Source organism: Procambarus clarkii, chromosome 33 (assembly GCF_040958095.1).
Source record: "Procambarus clarkii isolate CNS0578487 chromosome 33, FALCON_Pclarkii_2.0, whole genome shotgun sequence".
Taxonomy (NCBI): Eukaryota; Metazoa; Arthropoda; class Malacostraca; order Decapoda; family Cambaridae; genus Procambarus; species Procambarus clarkii.
In genome coordinates, this window is record NC_091182.1 from 43,779,345 (window position 1) to 43,796,101 (window position 16,757).

Genomic DNA, 16,757 nt, shown 5'->3' on the forward strand with positions numbered 1-16,757 from the left:
CCATTGGCCTCGTGAATCAATTCGGGGAACTCTATCTGCTGCAACTCTCCAAGACGAGTGCGGTCTACCCCTAGAGAACTGGTGAAGGTCACCTGCATCTCACCATCCGGGCTGCCTTCGCCCTCCACTCGTTCTCCGGGTCCCATGAAGAGGTGATCGATTTCCAGACTGTCGGACGTCTCCTCGTCAGCACTATCAGATCCACACCCTCCGTGTCCTTCGCACTGCCTCGGCATCACAGCACAAACCGGGAACGCCGCCGTGGCGATTCCTTTCTCGTCCCCACAGGCGTCTAACACTCCGCCTGTCTCCTCATAGTGCTCTATGCACTCCTCGCCCTTCGCGAGATTCGGGAGGACATATCCTCCACATGCGTCATTTCCCAAGATGACTTGTGCCTCCATCTTGGGCATTGATGCACAGACCCCCATTACAAGGGTCTGGCAGCCATAATCAGAATTCAGAGTCACCTGGTGTAGGGGCATCCTCACTGGGCCTCCCACAGTGGTCACACTTGCCACCCCCACACTGGTACTCTCGTAACCCTCGGGGAACAGGGTTTCGCTCACCAGGGTAAAATCTGCCCCAGTGTCTCTTAATATCTTCACCGGGATGGGGTCTGCGTCCCCCATCCTTACGGTTCCCTCACACACGAATGGGTGAACTCTTTTTCTCCCCACTCAGTACGGGTTCATCCTGCACCCACTCGGCCATCAGGTCCTCGACCCTCACGTAAGCAACGTTCCCCCGCTGCTCAGGGTATCTGCATTCCCGCGCGACGTGTCCGAATATTCCACAGTTGTAGCAGCGGATCCTTCTTCGGTGGATCTTCCTCGCGCCATTCATCGACTCCTCGGTTTCGGCAACAACTCTTGAGCTCTCAGCTTGGGACTTCTCTACCGGCTCCTCAGCACTCTTTGAACCTCTCCTGTCTCCACTTGAGAGGTGGGACTCAGGAGAACTCGCTCCTGTCCTCCATCCGTCCGTCCTTCTATACCTTCTACCATATCTGGAGTGTATGGGCGGTCGGTGCCGTCCCTCTCGGTGTGGTCGCAGAGCTTCTTCCAGCATGTCGGCTCTGTCGGCCGCGGCCCTCAGGTCCTTTATGTCCGTCTCCTTTACTCTAACCCTGATCTCAAGAGAGAGCACGGACATAAACTTCTCCATGACCATTAGCCTCTTGACCTCTTCAGCCGACCTCGCTTCTTCAGACTCTAGCCACTTAAGGAACTTTCTCTCCATGTCCCTCGCCGTCTCCGCATAAGATTTTCCTGGCGAACGGGTACATTCCCTGAATCTCTTCCTGTAACATTCCGGCGTGAGCTTGAAAGAATGGAGCACAGCTCTCTTTACAGCATCGTAGTCGGTGCACTCTCCGAGGTCGAGCATGTTGTAGGCTTCACGAGCTTCACCGGTGAGCCTACTCTGAACCAGCTCCGCCCACTCCGCCCTCGGCCACTTCTTCAAGGTAGCGATCTTCTCGAAGTGGTCGAAGAAACCTTCAGCTTCATTTGGTATAAAGACCGGCAATCTCGCTCCCTCACTCGGCGGTCTTCCTGTTGCGGCGGAGCAGGTGCACCTAGTCCTAGTTCAGCTCGCTTCAGCTCCACCTGCTTGTTAGCTTCTATCTCCTGCTGTCTCAGCCTAAATTCTCGCTTGTGCTCCTCTCTCCTCAGCTGTGCTTCTCGCTCTTGTTCTTCCCTGCGCAGCTGTGCTTCTCGCTCTTCTTCTTCCCTGCGCAGCTGTGCTTCTCGCTCTTCTTTGCGCCGCTGTACCTCCCGCTCTTCTTTGCGCTGCTGTGCCTCTACTTCTCGCTCTTCTTTGCGCTGCTGGGCCTCTCGCTCTTCGTTGCGCTGTTGTGCTTCTCGCTCTTCTTTGCGCCGCTGTGCTTCTCGCTCTTCTTTGCGCTGTTGTGCTTCTCGCTCTTCTTTGTGCTGCTGTGCTTCCAGCTGCAGCTTCATTATCTCCAGCTTAACGCTGTGCCTGCTGCCGCTGGATCCTCTGCTGCTTCCACCAATGCTCAGATGTTCTCCCATACTGGCAGGTGTTTGTGGCCGTTCCTCCCCCAAAGCTTCGTCTCGTGCTCTGAGCTGTGCCATGATCTCCAGTCTTCTCTCTCCCACTCTGGAAGATCTCAGCTTTATCCCAAAATGGTCTGCTATTGACTGTAACTGTGCCTTGGTGAACTCCTCCAGCACCTGCTCATCTCTAGTGTCAATGAACCTTGTTACTTTATCATCCTCCATCTTGTGCTATGACTAATAACCTGTACCTGATATCTAATACCAGTGCCAAGTACCACAACTGCAACCTTTATTTCGATCGTGATCCTGGCAAGGTCGCCAATTTTGGGGTTCCTCGGGTGAGCAACAGTACACTCAAGGTCACTCACCGTAGCCCTGCGGGTCTTCACTCTATCCTCGCGGCGCCACTGTACGCCAGGAGTGTATCCCAGTCAATCCCAACCGGCCTCTGATCGAGAAGGAGTGGGAACACAACTTGTTCACTTAACTGTTGTATGCCCGCCCCAACAATGGGCTCTACGACTAACCACAAGGTCGCCAACTGGTGTTTTTGGTGTCCAGTAACACGTCAGTGGATTTGTTGAATTGTGGAAACAGTGGCAAGGACACACTCAATAGATCTGATATCAGGCAGGTATTTACTTCTATCACTCTCTGCTTTCAGGTATTACATAGCCACAAGAAATATGGAGGGGATGATATAAACACCAATGTACTTTGTATTTTACTTAAAACTCATTCAAAGACATCACAAGATTATATCAATAAGCAAACAGCTGTTTCAGGCGGGAGTCACTCGTTCCCACACATATAATATGAACTCACCAAGTCGGCAACGCTCCCCCTCTCGTTAATGTCAAAATCAGCTGGGCGACTACCCCCCCCCCCCCCCCCCCCGCGCGAATGTCACTTTATCTGTTTGCTTGTTTTCCTGGCGTCACGCACTCTGTTTCTTTAAGTTCTCAAAGATCACTAGAAGATCGAACACACAATATTTGCGACAACAGCACGTAAACACTTAGCTACACTGATCTTGTGCTCAATCAAACATTTCTATATTAAAGGTGACAATAATTCACTGTCATGGTATTACACACTGCCCTTCATTTAATGATAACGTATGCAAGTATATATCACTGGAGTTCTCAGTAATTCCTTCCGTGGGCGATAACACAATTAATCACTGCACACATGAATGATTATTCAATACACGAGCATAGACATATATATATATAAATGGATGAGTCGGACATCAATAATGGTAATAACATATTTACTGGGCACATAGCCTAACTAAAAACACTGGCATACTTATATATATATATTCTCACTAAATGATTTATTAAAGTCTCAGGAAAGACGTTATTAACACAGTAAATTCATCAATTACTCCGGGTGCCTGTACACACCAATAATAATCATAAATATCGTGGGTACTTTATGTAGCCCCACTGCACACTTGTGCCTTACTGCGACATAGGTGAGCCTTGCTCACGACATACAAAATACTCTGGCTAAATAATATAGCTGACTAAAGGGGAATTTGGGAGGGAAACTAGAATCACCTACTTCCACCTATCCTCCGATGAGAGTTGAGTTGTAGCTCCTGATCCTGGCTCCTGCCTCGTGTAGGGAACGCCCCCACACACACACTGTTGTGTCCTCCAGGAACTCAAACAACGTCCCACCGTAAGCGCGTCGTCTCCGTGCCTTTTCACTGCAGGTCCGTGCTCCTCCTCGACTTCTTGTAGGGTTGGAGTCGGTCTCCCGGCCGTCGACTTCTCCTCCCAGCTACGGCTGCCCGCCTACGTCTCGGCGGGCAGCCGAGACGTAGCTACGAGGTGTTGTTCAATGCGGGTACGGATACTATGGTCGATGTTGCTATTTCTCCACTCGTTTGTAGCATGAAGTAGTTGCGTTTTGTTGTCTTTGATTTCATTCTCTGCCTTGTATATCTGATCACGAATCAGATCCTGGCGATATTTTATCGTGAAGGCTTGATTCCTTGCTGCTGGGTCGTGCACTTTAATATTAGTATATTTTGGTAGCAGTCTTTCCTGTAGACATATATTATTAAATATGACCGAAAAAGTAAGATTAATAATTCTAACACGAATTTTCTCAATCTTTCGTACATTACGCTTCACTGTTGGATTGAGATTGTACGAAAGATTGAGAAAATTCGTGTTAGAATTATTAATCTGGAAACCCACTTCGGCCAATCATTAGCCAGATACCCACACCCACGTACAGACTGGCAAAGCGACTCAACGGCCTGCTGACTCCTTATGTTCCTTGCGCCTTCAGCCTGAAGTCTCCAAAGGAATTTGTGGACTTACTGCGGGGCACACGGGCCACAGGGATAAGAGCCTCGTTGGACGTAGAATCGCTGATTACCAACGTACCTGTGGACGAGACAATCGGAATGATAGCCGACAGAGTGTATCGTGATCCAGCCTGTACTCCTCTTGACATGCCAGAAAGTATTCTGAGGAAACTACTCCAAGCTTGTACTAAAGAGGCACCCTTCTTGAGCCCGGATGGGCACATGTATAAGCAAGTAGATGGGGTCGCCATGGGTTCTCCCCTAGGTGTCCTGTTTGCAAACTTCTACATGGGTACCATCGAGCAAAAAGTCTTAGTCGACATGAACTTGAAACCGGCCATATACTGCAGGTATGTTGACGACATTTTTACACAGGTACCTGATGTCAGACATCTGCAGAAGCTGAAGGAGGCATTTGAGCAGAGTTCCGTGCTGCGTTTCACTTACGAGACGGAAAAGGATGGGAAGCTGCCTTTTCTAGATGTAACAGTCATGGAAAAGGGCGGAGGTTTCCACACTGCAGTCTACACTAAGGAAACAAACATAGGAATGTGCCTAAATGCCAACAGCGACTGCCCTGACAGGTACAAGAGGAGTGTTGTTAACGCATACGTCGACCGTGCTCTCAGCCACAGCTCAGAATGGAAGCAAGTCGACGAAGAACTCTGTAGGGTAAGGCAGGTCCTAGTCAACAACGGCTTCTCCAATGGTTTCATCGAAGACATCATAAGAAGGAAAGTGAAAAGCCATGCAACCTCTGAAGAGACAACTAACACAACACCTATACCCCCTATTAGACTATTTTACAGGAACTTCTTTTCCACAGCTCATAAAACGGAGGAAAGGGTCCTGAAAGATATTGTTAATAGAAACGTTATCCCTACAGACAAAAATCAGAGGATACAACTGACGATTTACTATAAAACCAGAAAAACGGCCAGCCTACTCATGAGAAACTCTCCAGACACAAAACAGAACGCTTTAAAAGAGACTAATGTCGTCTATGCCTTCAAATGCCCACTTGGGGACTGTAAGCTCCAAAAAACCCAGTATATAGGCAAGACAACAACATCTCTTTCTAGGCGTTTAACGATGCATAAGCAACAGGGCTCCATTAAGGAACATATAATCTCTTCCCATAACCAAACCATCGCCAGAGAAATCCTAGTAAACAACACAGAAATCATCGATAGATACAGCGATAGCAGGCGGCTTGACGTTTGCGAGGCACTACACATCAAGAAGTCAACACCAGCAATCAACAGCCAATTATTGCACAACTATATTCTACCCACCTCAAGACTCCGCTCCAATATAGAAGCATCAAGAAATATGGACCAATAGGCTTTCTACAAACACTTCTATTCAATACCCATTGTTTCTGTTCTGTCTTGTGTTGATACTTTTAATACCCTATTAATATCCCCTCCTGTTCTGTCTTGTGTTAATGCCACATCACCCTTCCCACCTCACTCAAAATGTAGATATAAAATCAGAGATACGTTCTAATCAGTTGTGTATTTGTGAAGTCTTTGAAAATGTAATAAGTTTTACGAAACGCGCCCGTGTCGCGTCAGACTAGAAATAAAAATGAATTTTGGAGAAGTGATTTTTGATTTACCTCCAACAGTGAAGCGTAATGTACGAAAGATTGAGAAAATTCGTGTTAGAATTATTAATCTTACTTTTTCGGTCATATTTAATAATATATATATATATATATATATATATATATATATATATATATATATATATATATATATATATATATATATATATATATATATATATATATATATATATGTCATACCTAGTAGCCAGAACGCACTTCTCAGCCTACTATGCAAGGCCCGATTTGCCTAATAAGCCAAGTTTTCCTGAAATAATATATTTTCTCTAATTTTTTTCTTATGAAATGATAAAGCTACCCATTTCATTTTGTATGAGGTCAATTTTTTTTTATTGGAATTAAAATTAACATAGATATATGACCGAACCTAACCAAACCTACCTAACCTAACCTATCTTTATAGGGTAGGTTAGGTTAGGTAACCGAAAAAGTTAGGTTAGGTTAGGTTAGGTAGTCGAAAAACAGTTAATTCATGAAAAAATGGCTTATTAGGCAAATCGGACCTTGCAGAGTAGGCTGAGAAGTGCGTTCTGGCTACTAGGTACGACATATATATATATATATATATATATATATATATATATATATATATATATATGTCGTACCTAGTAGCCAGAACTCACTTCTCAGCCTACTATTCAAGGCCCGATTTGCCTAATAAGCCAAGTTTTCCTGAATTAATATATTTACTATAATTTTTTTCTTATGAAATGATAAAGCAACCCTTTTCTCTATGTATGAGATCATTTTTTTTTTATTGGAGTTAAAATTAACGTAGATATATGACCGAACGTAACCAACCCTACCTAACCTATATTTATAGGTAAGGTTAGGTTAGGTAGCCAAAAAAAGCTAGGTTAGGTTAGGTTAGGTAGGTTAGGTAGACGAAAAAACATTAATTCATGAAAACTTGGCTTATTAGGCAAATCGGGCCTTGAATAGTAGGCTGAGAAGTGCGTTCTGGCTATTAGGTACGACATATATATATATATATATATATATATATATATATATATATATATATATATATATATATATATATGTCGTACCTAATAGCCAGAACGCACTTCTCGGCCTACTATTCAAGGCCCGATTTGCCTAATAAGCCAAGTTTTCATGAATTAATGTTTTTTCGTCTACCTAACCTACCTAACCTAACCTAACCTAGCTTTTTTTGGCTACCTAACCTAACCTTACCTATAAATATAGGTTAGGTTAGGTTAGGTAGGGTTGGTTAGGTTCGGTCATATATGTACGTTAATTTTAACTCCAATAAAAAAAATTGACCTCATACATAGAGAAAAGGGTTGCTTTATCATTTCATAAGAAAAAAATTATAGTAAATATATTATTTCAGGAAAACTTGGCTTATTAGGCAAATCGGGCCTTGAATAGTAGGCTGAGAAGTGAGTTCTGGCTACTAGGTACGACATATATATATATATATATATATATATATATATATATATATATATATATATATATATGTCGTACCTAGTAGCCAGAACTCACTTCTCAGCCTACTATTCAAGGCCCGATTTGCCTAATAAGCCAAGTTTTCCTGAATTAATATATTTACTATAATTTTTTTCTTATGAAATGATAAAGCAACCCTTTTCTCTATGTATGAGGTCAATTTTTTTTTATTGGAGTTAAAATTAACGTAGATATATGACCGAACGTAACCAACCCTACCTAACCTAACCTAACCTATATTTATAGGTAAGGTTAGGTTAGGTAGCCAAAAAAAGCTAGGTTAGGTTAGGTTAGGTAGGTTAGGTAGACGAAAAAACATTAATTCATGAAAACTTGGCTTATTAGGCAAATCGGGCCTTGAATAGTAGGCTGAGAAGTGCGTTCTGGCTATTAGGTACGACATATATATATATATATATATATATATATATATATATATATATATATATATATATATATATGTATATATATATATATATATATATATATATATATATATATATATATATATATATATATATATATATATATATATATATATATATATATATGTCGTACCTAGTAGCCAGAACTCACTTTTCAGCCTACAATGCAAGGCCCGATTTGCCTAATAAGCCAAGTTTTCATGAATTAATATATTTTCTCTAATTTTTTTCTTATGAAATGATAAAGCAACCCATTTCATTATGTAAGAGGTCAATTTTTTTTTATTGGAGTTAAAATTAACGTAGATATATGACAGAACCTAACCAACCCTACCTAACCTAACCTAACCTATCTTTATAGGTTAGGTTCGGTTAGGTAGCCGAAAAAGTTAGGTTAGGTTAGGTTAGGTAGTCGAAAAGCAATTAATTCATGAAAACTTGGCTTATTAGGCAAATCGGGCCTTGCATAGTAGGCTCAGAAGTGAGTTCTGGCTACTAGGTACGACATATATATATATATATATATATATATATATATATATATATATATATATATATATATATATATAGATATATATATATATATATATATATATATATATATATATATATATATATATATATGTCGTACCTAGTAGCCAGAATGCACTTCTCAGCCTACTATGCAAGGCCCGATTTGCCTAATAAGCCAAGTTTTCCTGAATTAATATATTTTCTCCAATTTTTTTCTTATGAAATGATAAAGCTACCCATTTCATCATGTATCAATGTATGTATGTATCAAAATTGACCTCATGTATCATCATGAGGTCAATTTTTTTTTATTGGGCATTGCATAGTAGGCTGAGAAGTGCGTTCTGGCTACTAGGTACGACATATATATATGTGCCCGGATGGGCACATGTATAAGCAAGTAGATGGGGTCGCCATGGGTTCTCCCCTAGGTGTCCTGTTTGCAAACTTCTACATGGGTACCATCGAGCAAAAAGTCTTAGTCGACATGAACTTGAAACCGGCCATATGCTGCAGTTATGTTGACGACATTTTTACACAGGTACCTGATGTCAGACATCTGCAGGAGCTGAAGGAGGCATTTGAGCAGAGTTCCGTGCTGCGTTTCACTTACGAGATGGAAAAGGATGGGAAGCTGCCCTTTCTAGATGTAACAGTCATGGAAAAGAGCGGAGGTTTCCACACTGCTGTTTGCACTAAGGAAACGAACATAGGAATGTGCCTAAATGCCAACAGCGACTGCCCAGACAGGTATAAGAGGAGTGTTGTTAACGCATATGTCGACCGTGCTCTCAACATTTTATAGGAACTTCTTTTCCACAGCTCATAAAACGGAGGAAAGGGTCCTGAAAGATATTGTTAATAGAAACGTTATCCCTACAGACAAAAATCAGAGGATACAACTGACGATTTACTATAAAACCAGAAAAACGGGTAGCCTACTCATGAGAAACTCTCCAGACACAAAGCAGAACGCTTTAAAAGGGACCAACGTCGTCTATGCCTTCAAATGCCCTCTTGGGGACTGTAAGCTCCAAAAAAAACAGTATATAGGCAAGACAACAACGTCTCTTTCTAGGCGTTTAAAGATGCATAAGCAACAGGGCTCCATTAAGGAACATATAATCTCTTCCCACTACCAAACCATCGCCAGAGAAATCCTAGTAAACAACACAGAAATCTTCGATAGATACAGCGATAGCAGGCGGCTTGACGTCTGCGAGGCACTGCACATCAAGAAGTCAACACCAGCAATCAACAGCCAATTAATGCACAACTATATTCTACCCACCTCAAGACTCCGCTCCAATATAGAAGCATCAAGAAATATGGACCAATAGGCTTTCCACAATCACTTCCATTCAATACCCATTGTGTTCTGTCTTGTGTTGATGAATTTAATACCCTATTAATACCACCTCACCCCATCCACCTCACTCAAATGTAGATATAAACAAATCGGAGATGTGTAAGTTTTATTCAGTTGTGTATGTGTAAACTAAAGTCTTTGAAAATGTAATAAGTTTTACGAAACGCGCTCAAGTGTCGCGTCAGACTAGAAATAAAAATGAATTTTGGAGAATTGATTTTTGAATTACCACCAACAGTGAAAAGAAATGTACGAAAGATTGAGAAAATTCGTGTTAGAATTATTAATCTTACTTTTTCGGTCATATTTAATAATATATGTCTACAGGAAAGACTGCTACCAAAATATACTGATATATATATTATATATATATATATATATATATATATATATATATATATATATATATATATATATATATATATATATATATATATGTTTCATTGAATATGACCGCATATTCTGTATTTATTATTTTCTGGTTTAGGGCTTCTATCCCTCTAACTATTTTCTTAGCATCAGGGCTTAATTGAAATAGGAGTTCTCCAAAACTCATTTTCGTACTTTTAAGGTGAAGAAAAGAAGTGAATTACTATAGAGTGTATTACACTTATTTGTATAATTTGCACGACGTTTCGAACCTCCATGGTTCATTCTCAAGTGAACAGATCTTACAATACTAGTTGATTTTATACCCGCATTAGGTCAGGTGATAATACAATGAAGGTGAAAAACATGGGGGGATACATAAGTGAGGTGAAACATAGAGGCTGCAGAAGGCGTATTGGCCCATACAAGGCATCTCCTATCCAAACACAAAGTTTAATCCAGTGTAATTGGCCTGTTATGTTGGACATTGTCTTCTGTGTTGGCATCGATATGTTCTTGTCTTGTCCTTACTCTCATGGGTTCGAGTCACTTCTGGGGTGTGAGTTTTCATTCGCATATAGTCCTGGGGACCATTCAGGCTTGTTTGCATTTGTGTTCCTCACGTGTGCCCCAAAGAATGAGGTGATTTGGTGAAATGCTATGCCCAAGATTACCATCCGAGTTGCCGTCAGGAAAGTGGCTCAAATAGCCTCGGCTATCACTTCCTTTTGAACGGCCGTGATGGTCAAGTGGATTAAGGCGCCCTGTAGTTACCAGTTGCGTTGCTCCTGGGAGTATGGGTTCGAGTCACTTCTGGGGTGTGAGTTTTCATTCATATATATATATATATATATATATATATATATATATATATATATATATATATATATATATATATATATATATATATATATATATATATGTCGTACCTAGTAGCCAGAACTCACTTCTCAGCCTACTATGCGAGGCCCGATTTGCCTAATAAGCCAAGTTTTACTGAATTAATATATTTTCTCTAATTTTTTTCTTATGAAATGATAAAGCTACCCATTTCATTATGTATGAGGTCAATTTTTTTTTATTGGAGTTAAAATTAACGTAGATATATGACCGAACCTAACCAACCCTACCTAACCTAACCTAACCTATCTTTATAGGTTAGGTTAGGTTAGGTAGCCGAAAACGTTAGGTTAGGTTAGGTTAGGTAGGTTAGGTTGTCGTAAAAACATTAATTCATGAAAACTAGGCTTATTAGGCAAATCGGGCCATGCATAGTAGGCTGAGAAGTGAGTTCTGGCTACTAGGTACGACATATATATATATATATATATATATATATATATATATATATATATATATATATATATATATATATATATATATATATGTCGTACCTAGTAGCCAGAACTCACTTCTCAGCCTACTATTCAAGGCCCGATTTGCCTAATAAGCCAAGTTTTCCTGAATTAATATATTTACTATAATTTTTTTCTTATGAAATGATAAAGCAACCCTTTTCTCTATGTATGAGGTCAATTTTTTTTTATTGGAGTTAAAATTAACGTAGATATATGACCGAACCTAACCAACCCTACCTAACCTAACCTAACCTATATTTATAGGTAAGGTTAGGTTAGGTAGCCAAAAAAAGCTAGGTTAGGTTAGGTTAGGTAGGTTAGGTAGACGAAAAAACATTAATTCATGAAAACTTGGCTTATTAGGCAAATCGGGCCTTGAATAGTAGGCTGAGAAGTGCGTTCTGGCTATTAGGTACGACATATATATATATATATATATATATATATATATATATATATATATATATATATATATATTTATATATATATATATACATATATATATATATACATATATATATATATATATATATATATATATATATATAAATATATATATATATAAATATATATATATATATATATATATATATATATATAAATATATATATATATATATATATATATATATATATATATATATATATATATATATATATATATATATGTCGTACCTAGTAGCCAGAACGCACTTGTCAGCCTACTATGCAAGGCCCGATTTGCCTAATAAGCCAAGTTTTCATGAATTAATTGTTTTTCGACTACCTAACCTACCTAACCTAACCTAACCTAACTTTTTCGGCTACCTAACCTAACCTAACCCATAAAGATAGGTTAGGTTAGGTTAGGTTAGGTAGGGTTGGTTAGGTTCAGTCATATATCTACGTTAATTTTAACTCCAATAAAAAAAATTGACCTCATACATAAAGAAATGGGTAGCTTTATCATTTCATAAGAAAAAAATATGAGAAAATATATTAATTCAGGAAAACTTGGCTTATTAGGCAAATCGGGCCTAGCATAGCAGGCCGAGTACGACGTTCTGGCTACTAGGTACGACATATATATATATATATATATATATATATATATATATATATATATATATATATGTCGTACCTAGTAGCCAGAACTCACTTTTTGGCCTACTATTCAAGGCCCGATTTGCCTAATAAGCCAAGTTTTCCTGAATTAATATATTTTTTCTAATTTTTTTCTTATGAAATGATAAAGCTACCCATTTCATTATGTATGAGGTCAATTTTTTTTTATTGGAGTTAAAATTAACGTAGATATATGACCGAACCTAACCAACCCTACCTAACCTAACCTAACCTATCTTCATAGGTTAGGTTTGGTTAGGTAGCCGAAAAAGTTAGGTTAGGTTAGGTTAGGTAGGTTAGGTAGTCGAAAAACAAATAATTCATGAAAACTTGGCTTATTAGGCAAATCGGGCCTTGCATAGTAGGCTGAGAAGTGCGTTCTGGCTACTAGGTACGACATATATATATATATATATATATATATATATATATATATATATATATATTATATATGTCGTACCTAGTAGCCAGAACGCACTTCTCAGCCTACTATGCAAGGCCCGATTTGCCTAATAAGCCAAGTTTTCATGAAATAATGTTTTTTCGACTACCTAACCTACCTAACCTAACCTAACCTAACTTTTTTGGCTACCTAACCTAACCTAACCTAACCTATAAAGATAGGTTAGGTTAGGTTAGGTAGGGTTGGTTACGTTCGGTCATATATGTACGTTAATTTTAACTACAGTAAAAAAAATTGACCTAATACATAATGAAATGGGTAGCTTTATCATTTCATAAGAAAAAAATAAGAGAAAATATATTAATTCAGGAAAACTTGGCTTATTAGGCAAATCGGGCCTTGCATAAAAGGCTGAGAAGTGTGTTCTGGCTACTAGGTACAACATATATATATATATTGTCGGGGTTCACCATAAGGGGGGCGAGTAACAGAGTACCCAAGGTCACTCACCGTAGCCCTGCTGGTCTTCACTCTATCCTCGCAGTGCCACTGTATGCCAGGAGTGTATCCCAGTCAATCCCAACCGGCCTCTGATCGAGAATGAGTGAGAACACAGCTTGTTCTCTTTACAGCTGTGTGCCCGCTCCGGCAAGGGCTCTACTATTAACCACAAGGTCGCCAACTGGTGTTTCCCATGTCCAGTAACACGTCAGTGGTTTTGTTGAATTGTGGTAACAGTGGCAAGAACACACTCAATAGGTCTGATATCAGGCAGGTATTTATTTCTATCACTTTATCTCCTTTCACGTATTATATAGCCACAAGAAATATGGAGGGGGATGATGCAAATGCCAAGGTATTTTGCGTTTTACTTAAAACTCAAGACATCACATAATTATATCAATAAGCAAACAGCTATTTCATGCGAAAGTCGCTCGTTCTCACAAATAATCATGAACTCGCCAAGCTGGCAATGCTCCCCACACGTCAATGTCAAAATCAGCTGGGTGACGCCCCCCTCACTGCGTGATCTCTTACTGTACTTGTTTGTTGGCGAAAGACGCCTGTTTCTTTAAATTCTCAAGGATCACTAAATGTTCAAACAACACAATATCTGCGACAATAGCAATAGAACGTAAATACTTCGCTGCACTGATCTTGAGCTCAATCAAACATTTCTATATTAATGAACACAATAATTCACTATCATGCTATAACACTCTGCACTTCATTTAAAGATAACGAATGCAAGTATATATTACTGGAGTTCTCAGTAATTCCTTTCGTGGGCGAATATTCAATTGATCACTGAACACATGAATGGTTATTCAATACACAAACATAGACATATATATATATATATATATATATATATATATATATATATATATATATATATATATATATATATATATATATATATATATATATATACATATATATATATAGATAAATCATAGATATCAATAATAGTAATAATATAATTACTGGGCACATAGCCTAATACCAAATACTGGTACACTTATATATATATATATATATATATATATATATATATATATATATATATATATATATATATATATATATATATATATATATATATATATATATATATATATATTCTCTCACTAAATTATCATATTAAAGTCTCATGAAAGACATTATCGACACAGTAAATTCATCAATTACTCCGGGTGCCTGCACACACCAATAATAATAATAAATACCGTGAGTGCTCTATGTAGCCCCACTCTGCACACTTGTGCCTTACTGTGACATAGACCTAGGTGAGACTTGCTCACTACATGAAAGATACTCAGTCCACATATATATAGCTGATTAAAGGGGAATTGGGAGGGAAACTAGAATCACCTACTTTCACCTATCCTCCGGTGAGAGTTGAGTTGTAGCTCCTGGTCCAGGCTCCTGCCTCGTGTAGGGAACGCCCCACACACACCCTGTCGTGTCCTCCAGGAACCCAATCAACGTCCCAAAATAAACGCGTCGTCTCCGTGTTCTGTCCTCCGCGGGCCCATGCTCCTCCTCCACGTCTTGTAGGGTTGGAGTCGGTCTCCCGCCCGTCAACTTCTTCTCCCAACTACGGCTGCCAACCTACGTCTCGGCTGCAGTCGTACGGATTCCCAATTAGTATCTTCTTTCACTGCTTCCCAGTGGATTGGCCCAGCCGCTACGTCGTCACTGTGAAGCTATCAGACGTCAGAGACAATACTGCCTAGACTTCACCTGCACAGCACTCGACCCTGGAGCACTTGATGCTCAATATTCTGTCAGTTCCCTCTTCGGTCCACACATGGAATGAATGAAGACCTCTCGGCGTACTTGCAGACTACGGGTGACACGTAAGATCCACGGGAGTGGCGTATTACTGTCAGATTGACAGGATCAACCTTCACACATCCATCCACCTTGACGTGTCGTGACAGACTGATTCCCTCACGGAGGATTGGCCCAACCACTACGTCATCACTGTGAAGCTATCAACCGTCGCATACGTTGCTGCCTAGACTTCACCTGCACAACACCTGTCTCGGGAGCACTTGTTGCTCAATATTCTGTCAATTCCCTCTCTGGTCCAACACATGAACGAAGGAAGACCCCACAGGTGCTGTCAGACCGCTGGTGATGCGTAAGTCCTCCGGAGACGGGGTAAACTGTCCAACTGACAGGACCCCCCAGCGCACGTCCGCCCTCCTTGACGTGCTGTCTTAGACTGGTGGTGCCACCGCGGCGCGATGACCGGACCCCCCTTCCTTCGTGACGTCATACTTGCCAAGAGAGGTTTTCATTGCCTCCCTGTGCCACGTCGCTGTCGGTGACCAATCTGGCGCCACTGACGTCACACAGTTTTGGCGGCAAAACGGAGGGAACAGCGCCATATTGGCTCCCTAAAGGGCCTATACCACAGGCCAAAATACTCTTCTTTCACAAATTTCTCGCCACCTCGAGAACACTACACTCTCCCACATATATCAAACTGATGCCTGCGATGTAGAGAACGCTCGGGTAAAGTGGACATGACTCTTACAGCATGCGTGGGAGAAATATAAGGGGGGGAACACCGTCACAATATATATATATATATATATATATATATATATATATATATATATATATATATATATATATATATATATATATATATATATATATGTGTGTGTGTGTGTGTTTGTGTTGTAGCTAGAATGCAATACTCGGCCTACTTTGCAAGGCCCAATTTGCCTAATAAGTCAAGTTTTCCTGAATTGTTATATTTTTCATTTTTTTTCTTATAAAAAGATAAAGCTATCCATTTCATTGTGTATGAGTTAATTTTTTTAAATATGAGTTAAAACTAACGTAGATAAATGACCGAACCTAACCAACCCTACCTAACCTAACCTATCTTAACCTAAACTAACAAACTAAGTCAATAATTTATGTTCTTAGTATAACAATAATAATTATTCAAATAAACTAATTGGAAATAATTTATTGAAAATTAAAAAAATCACTCGGCCTATTAGGCAAATCGGGTCTTGCATAGTAGGCCGAAAAGTGCATTCCGGCTACTAGGTACGATATATATATATATGTCGTACCTAGTAGCCAGAACGCACTTCTCAGCCTACTATGCAAGGCCCGATTTGCCTAATAATCCAAGTTTTCATGAATTAATTGTTTTTCGACTACCTAACCTACCTAACCTAACCTAACATAACTTTTTCGGCTACCTAACCTAACCTAACCTATAAAGATAG

At 39.7% G+C, this 16,757-nt stretch overlaps 1 protein-coding gene across 1 annotated transcript in view; it reads right to left on the reverse strand.

The window, feature by feature from the left end:
* Window positions 1–1,463: 1,463 nt before the first annotated feature.
* Window positions 1,464–16,757, reverse strand: part of LOC138370848 (uncharacterized) — a 60,987-nt gene continuing 45,693 nt past the window's right edge. The window contains exon 4 of the mRNA XM_069335459.1: window positions 1,464–1,907. Within this exon, the coding sequence (XP_069191560.1) occupies window positions 1,464–1,907 (444 nt within the window). The remainder of the gene's footprint in view (window positions 1,908–16,757) is intronic.